At 37.8% G+C, this 18,002-nt stretch overlaps 1 protein-coding gene and 1 long non-coding RNA gene across 4 annotated transcripts; one reads left to right on the top strand and one right to left on the bottom strand.

The window, feature by feature from the left end:
- The first annotated feature begins 1,782 nt into the window (after window positions 1-1,782).
- On the top strand, window positions 1,783-4,782 carry LOC126995550 (uncharacterized). The gene is made up of 2 exons (XR_007750408.1): window positions 1,783-2,748; window positions 3,029-4,782. It is a non-coding gene; the product is annotated as an uncharacterized LOC126995550 (long non-coding RNA).
- A 2,025-nt stretch (window positions 4,783-6,807) lies between these two features.
- On the bottom strand, window positions 6,808-17,068 carry LOC126995549 (WD repeat-containing protein 20-like). 3 transcript variants are annotated; one of them, XM_050855185.1, is made up of 4 exons: window positions 16,757-17,068; window positions 11,481-11,669; window positions 9,499-10,773; window positions 6,808-8,682 (listed from the first exon to the last, which is right to left on the bottom strand). In XM_050855185.1, the coding sequence occupies exons 1-4, from the start codon at window positions 17,024-17,026 to the stop codon at window positions 8,593-8,595; spliced, it is 1,824 nt and encodes a 607-aa protein (XP_050711142.1). In that variant the 5' UTR covers window positions 17,027-17,068; the 3' UTR covers window positions 6,808-8,592. The 3 variants fall into 3 exon arrangements, with proteins under 3 accessions (XP_050711142.1, XP_050711144.1, XP_050711143.1); XM_050855187.1 differs by having other exon boundaries at window positions 10,562-10,773; window positions 16,757-17,064; XM_050855186.1 differs by lacking the exon at window positions 16,757-17,068 and adding an exon at window positions 14,341-15,009.
- Window positions 17,069-18,002: the final 934 nt, after the last annotated feature.

Raw genomic sequence — 18,002 nt, 5'->3', positions numbered from 1 at the left:
CCTGGTATTATTCTGCATCATGACGATCATATTGATGGCCCAGGTGCTATAAATTTTTTTTTAAAAAGTCAGCAATCATCTTTCTCTGAGAGATTATTTTCTTATATGGCTCCAAGGCTGTATAGCAGGCTGCCACTCTTCACCAGCAGTTAAATTCTATTGAATGGTTCAAAAGGTGATTTAAGACCTTTCTTTTTTAGAAGAAAAAAAATCTTGAGAGGGGTGTTGTGATGGAAGATGATAATTTAGTTTGTCACTTTCATTGATTTGATCAATATATTGTCTAAATTAGCAGCAGCAGACATTACTAGTCCACTGCAGAAGAAATACCCTTCCCAGTGATCTCCCTCTCTGTGTGTCTGATCTCATTCTCCATCCTCCTCTGGCAAACACTAATTTCTTTTCTCCACCTGGTCCTCTGTCTGCCCTAACTTCCACAATTTCTGGGTTGCTACTGTTACTGTAGTTGTTAATCAGTAATCAGTTATATGCATGATATGACCTGCCCAAGTCCATTTCTTATTCATAATGATCATTAAAGTATCTTCAACCTTTGTTTTCTAATTTATGATGCTCACTTCTTGTCTCCCCACGTTATACACAGCTTTTTTCTTTCCTTTCCTCTTTGTGTTTTTTTCAGCTTTCTCTTTCATTATTTTGTGAGGCACCAAGTTTCTGAAATGAATATTAGAACTGGCAGTATACACTAAATGTGCACCTTCCTCTTCAGGGAGAATGGCATTTTGTTATTCATGACATTACTATGTTTACTTAAAGAACTCCATCCTGATCCCAACCTCATTATGTTTGTGTAGTTTGGGTTTGCACTAATTATTTGTCCTAGATATGTATATTGCTCTGCTCTCTTAAGTGCTGATCAATATTTGCTGTCTTGCTGATTATGAAACATTACCTTTGTGTGTTTTTTGTTTTATTGTGTTCACCAGCAGGCCTTCTTTTATATTCTTCTAAAGTTCCTAATTGATTCTCTGTAAGTTCACAAAGTTTTCCTCAGATTTGCATAATAAGATTGTCCTCTGCAAATCTCAAGTTGTCAGGGTATTCACTGTCTATCTCGCCTCATATTATCCCACTCCAATTCCTAAGCGTCATGAATAATTTTCTTAAATGGAATTTTCTCTTTACTTGTGGAGGTTAATGGTTGCCATGCTGTTCCTCTCTATATATCTAACACCTTTATGTACACCTCCGTGGTCTAGTGGTCAGTGCATCTGGCTTCTACTCTGCGGGCCCAGGTTCGAATCCCGGCCCGGGCAGTCGGCATGCAGCTCACCCGGCTGTTCATCCTCCCTTTCGGGCTGGTCGATAAGTGGGTACCTGGGGAAACCTGGGGAAGGTAAACTGTGGTAACCCAGATGTCACACTGGCCCTGTGTCCCGGGGTAATGGGCTCCTCCCACTACAGGCTCAAGGGCCAGTGTTACGGAGATGAGCATCGAGGCCACGCACTGCTACAGCGTATGCCCCCAACTTGGTTAATGATGTGGATGTGGTCAGTTGTTAAGTATCCATTATGAAATCCAGCTTGTTCTCTTGGCTGCTTTGAATCTAGTGTTATTCTTATCCTGGGGAGAAGACTAATTGGTCAGCAGTACTTTGTCTTTAATGTTACCCTTTTTTTGTAAATAAATATAAAGGTGGTATTTTTCAAGGCTCTAGGGACTCTGTGATTCTGTAGGCATTTTGTTTATGATTGAATTTTTTTTATTTATTTATTTTTTTTTTTATTTTATTTTTATTTATTTATTTATTTATTTATTTATTTATTTTATTATTATTTTTTTTTTTGACATTACTGAATTCTTCATTAGGTCAATAATTAAGCCAGCCTCTCCTCCTTTGCCCTGACCCATTACTTTCAAAGCTTTATTTACCTCTTTTATGGTTACACGGGAAACTTTCAAGTTCACAGAGTCATTCTCCCCACCTTCAGTGCTGCCAATATAAACTGTAGTACAGTAAAAGTCTGCTAAGCAGGTTTGCAGGGAACCAGTCTTGTGCCAGATTATTGGAAATGTGGGACAATTGGATGGTACTACAGGTATGGACAGTTAGATGGCGTTACATGATTGTCATCTTCTCCCTTGTATAGAAACAATAGTCCTGTTTGCAACCAGGGATTTTGATGCCCATTACCACTACAGTTTTGATTTTGTCTTAACCTCTTAATGACAACTATGACGCTGGCGTCAAATAATTTTTTCTGACGTGGGCGACGAGCATGACGCCAGCGCCGGAGAGCGAGAAGTTCTCTGGAAGTTGAACGGCGTGCATAACTATGTATATGTCAATACTAAGTGACTAACTGGCACCTCTTTTGCCCCTTAGACAACTCCGTGCTAAAAATAGTCTACAGTTCCTGCCTATGCATCATGGTATCTGCAGAGCAATTATGTTCCCTCAGCCGATCTGTTTTGGCAGTCTTTCTTTAGTTTCTGCTCATCATGTGCATTCTGAGCATAGTCTAGACACCTCCACTAATTTACCTGATGTTCTAGATGGACCAATATCTTGTTCACAGGAGTGTGAAGCAGAAGTTGGAATTTTTTGGGAATCAAGAATTCCAGCCAAACAGTCAGTCCAAATCATAATCTGATTTCACAGTTGAGTTATATGGATGATTTTCTGCAACTTTTATTCAATGAGATTCATTCCAGAATGAAAACTACAAGAAATATTTTTCAAGTTTCACTGCAACTTTGGCTCTCTGTAGGCAGTAAATTTCCAGGTCAAAGATTATAAACTATATTTTTCAGACTCCATCACGATAAAATGAGCAACTTTTCTTCAATAAATTTTCCTGTATGGCGCACCAGTAAAAACTTGGTATGTGGGGGAATTGTGGAATTCCAGCCAAACGGTCAGTCCAAATCATGATCTGATTTCACAGTTGAGTTATATGGATGATTTTCTACAACTTTTATTCAACGACATTCATTCCAGAATGAAAAACTTCAGAAATTATTTTTTTGAGTTTCACTGCCACTCTGTAGGCAGTAAATTTCCAGGTCAAAGATTATAAACGATATTTTTCAGACTCCATCGGGATAAAATGAGCAACTTTTCTTCAATAAATTTTCCTGTACGTTGCACCAGTAAAAACTTGGATATTTTTGGGAAAAATGGAATTCCAGCCAAACGGTCAGTCCAAATCATAATCTTATTTCACAGTTGAGTTATATGGATGATTTTTCTACAACTTTTATTCAGTGAGATTCACTCCAGAATGAAAAAAAAAATACAAAAATTTACCAAAATTATTTATTGCATTTCAACAACTTTGGCTCTCTACAGGCAGTAAATTTCCTGGTCAGATATTATAAACTATATTTTTCAGACTCCATTGTGATATAAAATGAGCAACTTTTCTTCAATAATTTTTTCTGTACATTGCACCAGTAAAAAGTTGGAATTAACCAGGAATCATGGAATTTAAGCCAAATGTGACACCCTAGAAAGAAACGTATTTCACAGCAGGGTGTGCCGGAAAATTTTCCATAAAACAATTTTTATGACTTTTTCTCAGTTTCGAAGTGTATTTTTCGATGACTTGCATTATGGGGGATCACCTGAGAAAAACTTTTGCGGTTGTGAGGGGTTAACTCCCTTGGGCAGAGGAATGAGTGCTATTATTCAATGCCAATATGCAAAGAGAATTTGACACTGATTGCCATAGCAATGGAAGATAATGTTAAAGACATGGTCATATGATTTGTAGATATGAATCATGTTATATGGACATGATTTTAATATTATCTTAAATTGCTATAGAAATCAGTGTCAAATTCTCATTGCAAATTGGCTTTGAAAAATAGCTTAGTCACCCCTCTCCCCAAGGGAGTTGAGAGAACATTAAAATTCTGGTGGTAATGGGCATCAAAATGCTCATGAACAGGCCAATAGGTTTATGATAAAATATTTACCCCCTAAATGCACTGATCCTCTGTGGACACCTAACTTACTAATACTTCATCCATCTCAATACTCCCACACAGTCTAGCCACTAAATAAATCAGTGATATCTCTGCTTCTTGACAGAGTGTGGTCCAAAGAGAGTGGCCAAATAGCAAAATTGTTAATAATGAAATAGTTTTTCCTGTGTGGGGGGTAGGATTCTGACCACCTCACAGATCCAAGAAAAGTTCAGTAAAAATGAAAAAAAAAATTATACGTATTCTTTTATTTCACACCTTGCTAGTAGTAGTAGTACGGGTCTTGGGTTGAGCCATGGTACTACAGTAAGCCTACCATATCCACTGGTATAAGGTTGCTGACTTGCAAAAAACATGAATGGTCAGGTCGCTTATTTAGAATGGCATAATTTCATAGCTTAAAATACTTTATTTTATTTTTAATGAACATTTCGACTTACAATCAGTTTGACTTATGACCTGCCCTTCAGAGCCAAACCCCGTCATGACTCGAGGACTACCTGTATCTCATTTTGAAGTCACTTTATATTTTTGTCCCTACCCCAGAAGTCCTCTACACATCAGGATCAGGACATCGGGATATAAAAATAATTGATTTACATGCTTAGGCTCCTAATGCCCCAAATATATGAATAGGCAAAAAAAAGGCTTCAGACAAACTCCTTAGATAAAAAGCTTGGAAACACTTGGATGTTCAAAATATACCATGGTCACAAAACTAATATATCCCAGCTCAACATGAGCCTCATGGATAATAAAAATGCATTTTTTGTCATTTATATAAATAATTTATTATGTACATTTTAAATATATTATAATGGTGTTATATCTATCCTATTTTATTTGCCTTGACACTTCTTTCTAATCAGAGCATTCGCATGTAACTTTGCCATTCTTCATCTAGCACTTAAGCATCACTTCATGGCTGCAGTAATCTACAGGTTTGGCAGTTTATATAATTGGCCTTTCTTTTCTTTTGCATCTTTTCAGTATGAAAAAAAAAAAAAAAAAAAAAATGCAGCACGACTGCTGATACACACTGTCTTCTGCCCCTGGACGGCACTTCAACCACAGTGTTTGATCCTTGTTATTCAGCCACACATTTGTCAAGCCAGCAGTTTGGATGCTCCCACATTTGTTCTGAATTACTCCCAACATAACCTAGTCAACTGGGGCAGGTAAAATGCTCCTGTAACTAGCTTCTGCTTCCTCCTATTAAAATGTCTAGGTTTAGGCTTGATCCTGCTAGAGGCATCAGGAGAGTTTCAACTGACACATTTTGGCAAGTCTTCTGGGTCCTCAAGAGCCTGTATACACAGTAGTTTTAAATTTGTTGACAGTCATAAAGTAATTCGTTGTGATTAGTATTTTTTAATTTATATTGATTGGGCCTCTACTATTGCTATAATATTTTCTTTTTGGGGATAGGTTTCATCCCTTCCAAAGTAGTATCCCTGAAATATGTAGTTGGCTCCTTGAATTTAACCTTGGAGGTAAAAAAAAAAAAAAATAAATAAATAAATAAAATACACGTATAGTAACATTAGCTGACTTGTCTTCTGCTTTTTTTGTAAATGCATCTTCAACTGATAAAATTTATAAATTTATTGAAATTATAATTTAGAATGGTCCTTGATTTACCTGGCAATTAGCAGTTTCACCGAGGAAAATTATCTTCACCCTTTGAGTTGTTTTCATGCATAGTCATATCCTAAAACACTTGCTGCTGTAACTGTGCTCATTCTGTAGGTCCTTTAAATTTATTTTTTCATCAACCCATGTGAAAGACAAGGATATACCTACAATTTTTACCCACACCTATGAAAACGCTCTAACTCTCCACTTTCTCTTACATGAAGTGAAGTTCCATCCTAATCAGTCGTGGTCCCAAATCTATGGATCATGTCTCAATATTTCTTAAATACCTTTGGTGTTCATCTAAGTTGGTTAAATCAATATTTCTAAACCAAATAATCATTGCTGAATACTGATGAGGAAACAAATTATAACTCACGTCAGTAGACACCTTAACCAAGTATCATAATCATTTACACAGAATAAGAGAAGTTGAATACAATGATCTGGAATGTGATGAATATGATTATAGTAAAACCCTTGCTGTTATGTAAATCAAAGTAGTTCCTGCCAATTGGGATGAAAATGCATTCCCTCACCACTTTCTATTATCTGGTATACAGAACTTTTGATCACCAAGTATATGATACCCTGAGATTTTATTATATTTCATTATCAGAAAATTTTCACAACATTCATGCAGCACGTCAATACTGTGAATTATTATTATTTCATGTTGTCTGCAGTTGAAACTATTTATTTCCACAATCTATGCAGCAATTCCAAACAGTTCTTAAAAATCTTTTAGAGCTGAAAAGATCTGCAACAAAATTTATAAATCAACAATCTCTAAAGACCCTACAGCAAAACCGCTTCCAGCATGTCAATCAATATCAAGTAAAAGATGTGGCACACCACAAATTAACTACAATGCAAATACCATTTCTGAGTGAACCCAGAAAGTATCACAGGTATACAGCGCAACAAATTCTATACATAAGAAATGTTAGGAAGGAAGCATGATGCTATGTGAATCCACTCCCGAATAATTTAGATTTAAATTTACTCTGCTAACTGTTAATGCAACAACCAAATAGTCATTAACAATTATTGGGGCTGCAAGAGAAAATAACAAGAAAAAAATTCCTAAACCAAACAGAATAACATTAACTTTAGTTTTCTGTAAACTTAAGAGCCCGAGTTGTCCTTCAATGCTTGAAACATAATTCATACACTTCTCAGATGATATCATCACACATTTGGGAAAATAAATCTTCCTCAATACAAAACATGTTTATATATTTAGACAATATGGCCCGAATCAATATCCTTGGGTATATTCACAAAAAAACTTGTCTTCATTTACTTACTATCCACAACAATATAGTGACATGGAAGTAAGTGACACTTGCACTGAGGGACTCCAACAGATTGAACTGATCATGAGGCCTTGGCCAACAAAAGGCTTATTTACAGTAGTAGGAACTTTCTTCTCTTCCTCAAGTAAGAGCAAAAGAAATATAAGTGGAGAATTCACTTCATGATGGAGTATACTAAGCATTTTTTCATATCCCTTTGATGCCTTTATCTAATTGACCACAACACAGGGCACTTTCCATTTTTCTCAACCATTTAGAAACTGTCTTTAAATATCATGCTTTAAAATTACAAATATATAGAGGGTCCATCTAGACCACAAGAAAGCACTAAAGTGAATTATGGTAATACATTCTAATATTCTGAAGACAATTTTCTTTGGTATACAGGTGAAAAAAAAAAAAAAAAAAAAAATCAGTCAACAAAAATAATGAAAAAATATTACTGATAATATAAATGAAAGGAAAATAATATTTCATGTGAAGACCAAGTATCATGAGTGAACATTCCCACATGAAAACCTCAGCCACCAGCACACTTCCCAATTATACATACATTCATTATTTTCTAGGTATCACAAATCAGTTACCATCTACCCTCAATGCACTATCCTATGGAAATTAGATACATCCCAGATATTTGGCTGGTGACTGGAATCCATGTCATACTTTGAAAACATTGGAACATGCAATTCCTTCTCCTAACAAGACATCAGATCTGCAGCTGTACAAAACTAATGGAAGATGAAAGGGGATGCTTTATTTGCATCCTAGACAGTCTTTTTAGAAACTGGATTACTTGGTATGTATTATCTATATAGGGTGGAGCATACAATGTGAACTGTATTGGTGATGATGCAGATGTCATGAGCTTATATAATTCTACAACCATGAAAACAATGTGATCACAATGAAGAATTATATAAGGGTTAGGAGTTTGGTATACTGTAAGGACCACATGTGGAAGAAGTTCAATCAGCTTTGCCAAGAAAAAAAAAAAGGATATTATATATGCTACACTCCCTACACACCAAGGAGGATGAAAGGTGTCGACTTTACATGGCTCAAATTATCAAACATCATTACCTAGAAATACATGTTAAAAAATTAAACATTTTGGCAAGGAGAAGATTGTGATGTAGTTTAAGAGTTTAAAGTACTTGTGGTGAAGTGGTAATTGCTTTACGGTCAGCCAAGAAAAATAAAATAAAAGGTTTTAATAAGGAAGTTTCAGCTCTGTTATCACTGCAATGTTATTTAACATACTATATTGTGGTAAAAGTAATAAATACAAGTTAATCATTGCTATAAAAACTCTAGCAATTATATAATCAACAAAGTTCTTGAGAACTTCAGAGAAATTGGAAAATTTACATCAGGTGATTGGTAAGGCCTTGATCCTAAACTTAGGTAATATTGGGCATTCACATTAAGAACTTGACAAAACTGAAGAAAGTCTTATATTCAAACAAGACAAAATCCATACTCCTCACTCTTATGTTTGCTGGGATGACTTGTCTGCATTGAAAACTTACTGTTGACCTATATACATGTAAATGAGTGAGGCAGAAATACTTTAGGCTAACTCACAGCACATGAAACTACCAGCAGCCTCACCTCTCTGGCAGACCCCTACCCCCCTTGGCACCTGTGGCATTCCTTACAATGGGACTGCCACAGTTGCTTAGGCTACACAACTGTTCCTCCTGAGGCAATGGGTCCCCCTCCCATGGCTACTGCTGTGGTTGGACTTGGTGTTGAATGCTGGTTGCTCCCAGGCTGAAATGCAAAATTTATTTTTAGGTATTACAAACATCTTTTTTTTCTGTGATGTAGCTAAATGTGAAAAATATTACAGTCCATGAAATTCTTATTTATGAATGGCTGTCTGACAATATTTTTGGGGGAAATTACTGTGCAACGTAAACTTAGCTATGAGCCAACAAAAGACACTGAACTATCTATGGCTAGGTAAAAAAAAAAAAGTAATGTGTGTCGGGCTATCAGTGACCAGATTAACAAAGTTTAATGAGAGAAAATTACTACATTATTTAATATATACGATGTGCTTTTTAGTTGTTGTTGCAAGAACCAATTACTTCATTAACCCCCCCCCAAAAAAAAAAAAAATTTTATACCCATATTATCAATGCTGCAACTTGGTTATTTGGACATTGCAGGGTCAGCCAAGGACTGAAAGCTTGTTTCAAGTATTTATGTCTGGAGAAAGTGATTACTACTGGAAAGCTGATTTGACCTCTTTCCACGCACAATGACAACTGTGCACATTTAATTTACTTGGAGTTGCCTAATTCATAAAATCTTAAAGAAGGAAATTAAGGTTGTGAGGGAGACAGAAGACACACTTTCCCTCTTCAGATTAGAACATCATTTTTCATTTGTATGAGGCTTAGACTTGGATAGAAAAAATTACTAGATATCATATGAGCATCTGAGAAAACAGAATTATCATCTTATTTCTGACTCTTGTGCCACATTAGGACATTAAGATTATTATTGACTCATTAAGACTACAGACAAAGATTAAGACACAGATTAAGACTACATTAAGATTATTATTAACTCAGAACCCACCTGCTTGCCTGGGCGACACCAAGTGAGGACACAGCCGTCCTGACATGAGGTAATGACACAATCTTCCCTGAATACCAAGCCTGATAATCGTTCATGGCCGATCTTCTTGCATATCATAGGTTCCAGAATGGGACATTCATCCAACCGTGGGCATAGTGCAGTGCCCATGGGCTTCTGTGAATCTTCAGAGGAAACTGATGATCCTACAGTTTGGTTCTTATTTACATATCCTTTACAATTTTGCATGGAATTTTTTGATGCAAGGCTGAGACTTCTTTTATGATCTTTTTCAGCTTTTTCCTTATCCTTTTTTTCACCAAAATTAAGATTAGCTAATTTAGCAGTGAGGGAGTTGGCAGAGTGAGAGTGGTGGGAGGAGTCACTGCCCATAAATGATTCCTTCACATTGTTACATTTGGAATTAGCAGTTGACTGTCCTGTTTGGGGCACTCCACTCCCACTAACCCCACCACTACTGCTCACTACTGTACTGGACCTGGGTCGTCTATATGGCTGGGTGAGGACATCATCTTTCAGGTCCCATAAACAAAGTAGTGTGTCCTGCCCCACTGAGCCCAGTCTGTAACTAGTAATAGACAAACCCAGACCCTCAGACACTAAAGAGTTTCTGTTTGAGCTCGGCCTGGAATTTGATACACTACTGTTCACTTTACAATTTCGCACATCATTGCTAATGCTGTTATGTTTAGTTGCATCATCACTGCATGTTTCAAAACCATCTGTATCACTATAAACAGTTGTATAGGAGTCAAAGGCCACCACAGTGACCCAGCTTTTATGCCCTTGTCCTCTGGCCACTACCCTCTTTTCTTTAAATGACCAAACAGTGACAAGGTCATCTTCCCCACCAGACACCACATAGCGGCCATCAGGTGACCAGCACACACACAGAAGTCCACCGTAATAACTTCTGGCACTGCCCACCAGGTCCATTGTATCAAAGTTAAACACTTTTAGGTACCCATCTTGAGATACCACAGCTAGGTACTTTGAGCATGGGGAGAAGGCAAACTCATTTATGCTTCCTTCACCTATTACCCACCGATACAGTGGATTTCTGGTGCTTTTTGTTTTGCACGTGTAGACAGAGTAGCCTTCACCCTGCTTGAAGAGTTGGTAGTGGGGACGGTCCACGCCACACATTAACTCCTCATTATAGGTGTACATGTGCCCACTGCTGTGCGCTGCTAGAAACTGGTTGGGAGAGCCAGGGATCCACCGCACACAGGTAACTTTTGTCTTGTCTATTAGTCTCTGAAAAGATCCAAACCATGGAGAGATGTTACTATTAATTAAATAATATAAGTCAAAGCTGAAACACTAGAAACTATACAAATATGAGAATACTTCATTTATAAGTTTAGTGCTAAGGGTGCTTCATATTTTTCATATCAAGTGGAAGGAAGGCAATTTAAATATAAGTAAAGTCAATTTTAGGTGCCATTTCATAACAATAACGATAGGTCTAAATTCAATATATCTTTAAAATATAATTATTATGGGCGAACATTATGGACAAGGAAACAACATAAATGAGACCTCAAAAAGAACACATCAGGCTGAGATGCATATTTTCAGAACAATGTGGAGTGTGGTGCATTAAGGCATGGTCACTGACAGCCTTATGCAGGAGAGTTTTGCCAAAGTTGGATAGTGAGCCTGGGAAAAAATGCACATTTTCTCTGCTTGTGTTGTTGTATGGGAGGAAAGAGTGATAATTGTGGTGGTAGGAGAAGGAGAATGAATGGTGGCAATTAGCTGACGCTCAGTTTAAAATAGTCCACATAAATAAAGTTGTTAAAGCAAATACGTATTGCCATTGGTTAAGTGGGTGAAGGGTAGTAAAATGCGATGTTCATTAAGCAATTTTTTGTTGTGTGAATGTTAGTAAAGCAAGGGTCACTTGAATAAGCACATTAAAACCAAAATATTTAAGTGAAGCAATCATAGAATTTACTAACCTCCCCAGCATTATATGCTTTATTAACTTCCTTAGTGATGGGGTCAATTAGTTGGATCTGTCCCCCCAGCAGTCCCACTAGCAAGGATACTCCCTCCGGACTGGCTGTTGTGGAGTTAAAGTCATGGCAGGTTGGCACATCTTCCTTGTTGTACGCTCTTTTGTCTATGGGCTTGGTGAGGTCAGCAGCCTGAAACATGAAGAACTCAATGTTGATTTAATCTAAGTGGTTAATATCTCTGAAACAAGATCAGATTTAATACTTTGCAGTATTATAAAACTCCACTTAAAAAATATAGACTTACAAAAGTTCAAACAATGAACAAGTATAATATATTTTCTTGCCAATGATAGTACTCTTACAAATTACTTAAAAAATAAGGCAGAAATCAATCATCACTGAATCATGTAGAACTTACAAAAACATACACATGACACAATTCAGTAAAGTACAAGTTGAACGCCTAATATGGCGGAAAATACTGTATATCAAGTGTTTACTTTGAATAGGATTTCCTCACTAATTAATATTGAATCATTAAAACAAGGAAGATAAGCAGAACAGTTGTGGTTGCAGTTGTGGCATAACTGTTCCAGTACAGTTGCATTTGTAGAGCTAAAAGAAAAACTAAGCAACGATGCTGTATATACCCATCTTTAGAAATGTACCATTTCATAATTATACTAATCTCAAATTGTGCAGCACTTCATACAAGGAAAATTGTCTGATAATTCATTTCCACTTATTTTTCTCCCATACTATCTCAGAACCCTTTTGATACACACAAAACTTTGCTATCAAGTGGGAAAGAAGTCTGCAGTGTCCAGAAGTGCACCACCTCACTCCAGTGGGGAAAAATATTTAATAAGCCATGCATATAATGGACTGTTATTCGATATGATATTTTTATTTATAACTTCTTTTCTGGGTCATCTTACCTACCCACCTACCAAATAATATGATGCCTATTTCTGTCAAATATTGTGTTCCTTTACATCTACTCAATCTTTTTTTTTTTTTTTTTCACAGCAAAGGAGGCAGCCAAGGAGAAAAAAAAATACAACTCTTGCAAAAAGATATCAGAGTAATTGATCTAGGTTTGAGAGCTGTCTTGATACTCCTTTCTTGAAAGTGTTAAAAGTCCTAGGAAAGGGGAAATACAGGCAAAGGAAATTTGTTCCAGAATTTACCAGTGAAAAGATGAAAAAATGGAGACATTTGGAAGTTGGACAGCAGAGGGATGAGCTAAAGTAAAAAGCTGTATGAAGTGCGGACATGAGAGGGGTGATGGCATGCTTTTTAGCAAAATCAGTAGAGCAGTTAATATGAAAAAGTGACAAAAAATAGCTAGAGATGCAACACTTCGTATAGAGTATGCATCTCACACGTGAGGGGGCCCCATTCCGTCGCGATGTTGCCTCTCTATCTTCTACCAATATTTTCACACTGACTGCTCTTCTGAACTTGCTAACTGCATGCCTCCCCCCCTCCTGCGGCCCTGCTGCACTCGACTGTCCACTCTTGCTCTGTCTACCCAATACTGTCCAAACCCCTTGTGCAAAAGTTAACCAGCATCTTCACTCTTTCATCCCTGACACTGGTAAACTCTGGAACAGCCTTACTTCATCTGTATTTCCTCCTGCCTATGACTCTTTCAAGAAGAGTGTATCAAGACACCTCTCCACCCAAAATTGATCTCTCTTTTGGCTACTCTATACTATCTTCTGTTGTGGGAGCGGCATGTAATGGGCTTTTTTTTTCTACGCTCCTTTTGTTGCCCTTGTGCCAACTCTTTTGTTGTATAAAAAAAAAAAAAAATAAATAAATAAAAAAAAAAAAAAAAAACCTGCAGCCATCAACCACGCAAATAGCATAATGAAACCCAATTAATTAACACAACCTAACCCTGCTAATTGAGTAATTTACACTCCACATTATTATGTAGTTCTTTTTATTGACATCCCTCACCTACCCACTGACCAATTAACTTATCCTAACAAGACAGAGTAACTTAACCAAACCAAATACATGAATGTAACCTATCCAGTAATTATTTAGAGATGAGTCCTGATCCCTTCAAGAACTTCCCTTGAGGGGATGACCACAGTAGAGGAGTTTGCACTTCTCCTTGCTCATACAGTCCCCTTTGCAAAACTTACAACTCCCACCACCACTTCACTATTCTCCAATCCTATATTTTTCATGTGATGCTACTTCCATTTTTTTTTTTTTTACAGTAAACAGATGAAAAAAAAAAATAATGAAAAAAAGCCTGCAAATCACTGCTCCTATAAAAAGAGTTGAGTTACTACAAAAGCCTCCATCTGCCAACAAGCCTCTTCACTTGTATGTCACTCATCTTGCATTCCCTATACTTTTACAAATTATCTTCCTCTGACATTTCTCTATAGCTTTCTTTTTTTAAACTTTCTTTTGTTCTTTATAACATTCATAATATCAGTTCTTTATCATGTACTTTCCTTTCTCTTATTTCTCATTTGTATTCAAATATTCCTGCTACTTAGTCTATCACTACATATTTTCTTAAGAATTTCAAACACTTCATTTATATCTAAACACTCCTCCAACCCCCACTAGCCTTCCCTTCATTCTCTTCCTTACATTACTTCTTAACCTTCTCACCTCCTTTCTCTTTTCCACCTGCAACCCACTCTAGGCTAACACTCATTTGGCTCTACTATCATCTTTTAGTAAATCAGCATTATAACCAAAACCCTGGAACAGTTCCCTTGCTATATTTTTCTTTCTTTCATAACAATCTTCCTCATTTTTCCATTTACCATTATTTGATGTAGCAAAATTCAATTAACTTCCCAAAATTTCCCTACCTCAAATTTACCTTTTCTATTTTCATCATTGACTGGAGCATTAACATAGGGAGGAGGTGACTGAGTGGTCAGCATGCCGGCATGGTGTCTTAGAGGACCTGGGTTCAAGTCTCATCCACCGCTACAAGCTGACAATTTTTAACCATTAACGAGTGGCTTGGTGAAAAAAGTTTTATTCCCTAAAGTGTGCACATCTGGAATGTTTAGAGTTTTCCTCAAGTCTCTGGAGTTGAGTTGGATTACCTAAGCCAGATTTGTGGTTGCATTGCGGTGGTTTTAAAGGTAGAAGCAACACCTCATGTGAAAATTGATAGTTTTATCCAAATGAACCCTTGACCCCCTTTACAGCCACTAAAAGAGAAGTGAATATACTTGTAACTCTGCTCCCCTCAGCCACCTTGTCACTAAAGTAGACCCTCTATTAAACGCAAGGTGGTTCCAAAGAAATTTACAATGGAAGTGTTATTTAAGTGGGATATATCAAGTTAGGACTGGTGAGACTTTTTTATTAGTAGTTAGTTAGTTAGTCAGCAGTGCTGTTCCTGCAAGCAGAAACCAGCGAGAGTAGCCGAAAGCGAATGTCAGTCAGTATCTAGATACTCTCTTCTTAACCCTTTCCATCCGTGACACAGACGTCGGCATCACAGTATGGAAAGGGTCAAGAGAAAATGAAAGAGGATTAATCCTCTTCTAAACCTCTCAGTCCTCCTCTAAATTCTTCTTAATCCTCTTCCATTTTCTGTTAAGAGGTTTAGAAGAGAATTAAGAGGAAATGGAAGAGGATTAAGAGGTTTAGAAGAGGACTATCATAGCCCTTTCCATACGGTGACGCCGTCGGACGCTGATGTCGGTGTCGCCAGAGTGAAGGGGTTAAAAGCTCTGATGTCATAGGATGGTGATACGGATGAAGCAAGGTTGTTTCAGAGGATACCAGCGATTCTGGTTAATTTTTGTATAAAAAACTAAGAACTTGAATTTGAAAATAAATTAAGCTATTCCCTGTGTGTATCTATACAATAAAAAAATAATATCAACCTATGAGAGGTTGCATTCCTCTTGCCCTGCACCAATAAGGGTTCTGGAGGGACTCCAGATGCATGCTGGTTAGTAGAATTCTACATTTAAGTGTTTCTTCTATATTTCCATCCCTTATTTCTCATTTTTTTGTTTGACTGTCTGGCCTCACTATCACACAGAGTGCTTTATCATTACTAGAGATGCACTGGAACTTGGATCCTGCTGGTTACTTCCTATCCTATATAAATAAATAAATCTCATGTTATAACAAAATCATTAAGAGAAATGCACTAAATGGAGGGTCTACTGTAAATGACAGGTGAATTACGGTACTTGTAATTTTCTTACGAGGGGGCTTTGGGTGATTGGTTTTACTAATGCACTGATATCTCATCTCCTACTTAAGCAATGGGGGTCTTCACCCCCCTGTGTCTTCACATTTTAACCATAAGAAAACCAAGGGGAGGGGCCGTTGTAAAGGCAATCCCTCTGAACTGCATTGAACTGAACTGCATTTCAATGCAGTGAGCTATTCAGCTGCCTACAGTTACGCAGGTTCCCCCACATATTTCATGGCTATTTTCATACTTGTTTTGATCCCTACACTCTTTTTAATGGTTTTCCAGGAGGATTGAAGGTTAGGTTAGTAGTATAAAACTGGCGCCACTTTAAAAATTGCCTGCACCATGACAGGCTTGGGCCAACCACCAGGCCCCTGAAGAAAGCCTACCGGCATTATAGGCCGAGATGTAAAAAAAAAAAATAATAATAATAAAAAAAACTATACTGCTCTTAAATGAGAGCTGGCTAAACGAAAAGGGAAAATACTTGTAACCTCCCTACGGAAGACTCTGCAAAAAATTGACGTGAAATTATCAGTTTTGCTACAAGGTGCTGCCTCAACCTGTCAAAAGCACACTGAATCCCCCAAGTATAAGATATGCTCTGTTTTGCTGCCTCTGACTTCCATTCTGTCTGTCAAGAGATCTTATGAACATGTATGTGGTTATTAGGAAAAACAATATTTTGTTAATTCTGTGTTATGCCACTTTCTAAACATCACTGAACAGTAGGGGAGCAGGGGCAGGAAGTGAGTCTTGAAAATGACCACAACACATCAACACATCCTGAGTGCCCCCCTGAGCCCGCGGCGGCCCTGCCCAGACGTGTCACCACTGCGGCACTGCCTGCAGGCCCAGCGCCCTTCCCTTGTGGCGGACACTGCGAATACAACACTGCCACTCGGCCGATCCAACAATGGTGCTTCACTCAGCGGCGCCGGTGATGAACTAATGCTGTGTTACATGACTTACCCTGCAGGAGTGACCCGTGTGGCACTTGTCCGGCACTGACACTGACAGTGCCCCCAGAGCACCACTCCGCCTTCCCCCCCGCCCGCGTGCCACGTACCTTCTTTATTCCTCTGTACGTGTAAACAAACAGTTCTCTGCCGTAATTAAAGCATATTTTGGTCCTGTCGTGGTCGTGGCCCGCAGAATCGGGGACCTTCACTAGGGACACCCGTACAGCCGGCGTTGATCCGCCACCACCGCTACTGCTGTACGCCACCCGGTTAGGACGGCTATATTCTGACGGGGGCAGTAGTCTGTACACTCCCTCTACAGTGGTGAACTGAGTTTTAATATCCTCTTTAGTCCCCGTGTCGCCCTGCCCCGCCATGATACTGACACTGCCCGCTCGACTACCCACCCAAGGCACAACAACTGGTCGAGATCACCGTGTGCTACTCATTCACTAGCTGTACTAATGATCTATTTAGGTATAATTTAACTATTAGCTGAGACATGTGTTTTATAGTCACAATTTACGCATCAAATTGAAACCACTATGTATTGTAGAAATACGAGAATAGATATGGCCTTTTCTTGATCATGTATTTTATTTCCAATATTCATATGAATTTTTTTATTGTTAAGTATATAAATATTCATATTTCAGTGGTGTCAATCAGAAAGTAAACTTGTTCTCGTAGTCGAACACTTCATTGATGAAGGAGGAAGCTCTTGATAGCTTTGAGCGCATGCGCTGCTTCACTCCCCCTTACTCCCACTACTACTACTACTACTACATGTACAGTGTGTGTGTGTGTGTGTGTGTGTGTGTGTGTGTGTATTACTGTATATTTTTTTCCTTGAAGCTTGTATAAAGGTTTTCCATACATGATTTCGTTTGGTAATGCATTCCATTTTGGTTTGGAAATCCTCGACCACGTAGCCTACTATATCTGTACGTAGTGCCATATAGTCTATAAGCTAAAAAAAAAAATCCCAAAAATAGGCAGCGGATATATATGTAGGCCGGCGGAAATATATGTAGGCCGCCTAAAATATAGCTAGGTATAGGCTTGTAGAAATATATAGGTATGGACCGGCGGAAATATAGGTATATAAGTCCATCCGGTCAGTCGGTGGAAATATAGATATGGAATCGGAAATATAGGTACGGAAACCGGAAGTATGGGTAGGCCGGCGGAAATATAGGTAGGCCGGCGGAAATATATAGGTAGGCCGGTGGAAATATATAGGTATACGGCGGCGGAAATATATATATATATATATATATATATATATATATATATATATATTTATATATATATATATATATATATATATATATAAATATATAGGTAGGGTGG

This window comes from Eriocheir sinensis, chromosome 8 (genome assembly GCF_024679095.1).
Source record: "Eriocheir sinensis breed Jianghai 21 chromosome 8, ASM2467909v1, whole genome shotgun sequence".
Taxonomy (NCBI): domain Eukaryota; kingdom Metazoa; phylum Arthropoda; class Malacostraca; order Decapoda; family Varunidae; genus Eriocheir; species Eriocheir sinensis.
The sequence above is the reverse complement of the archived record's forward strand: the minus strand, read 5'-3'. Positions and strand labels throughout refer to the sequence as shown.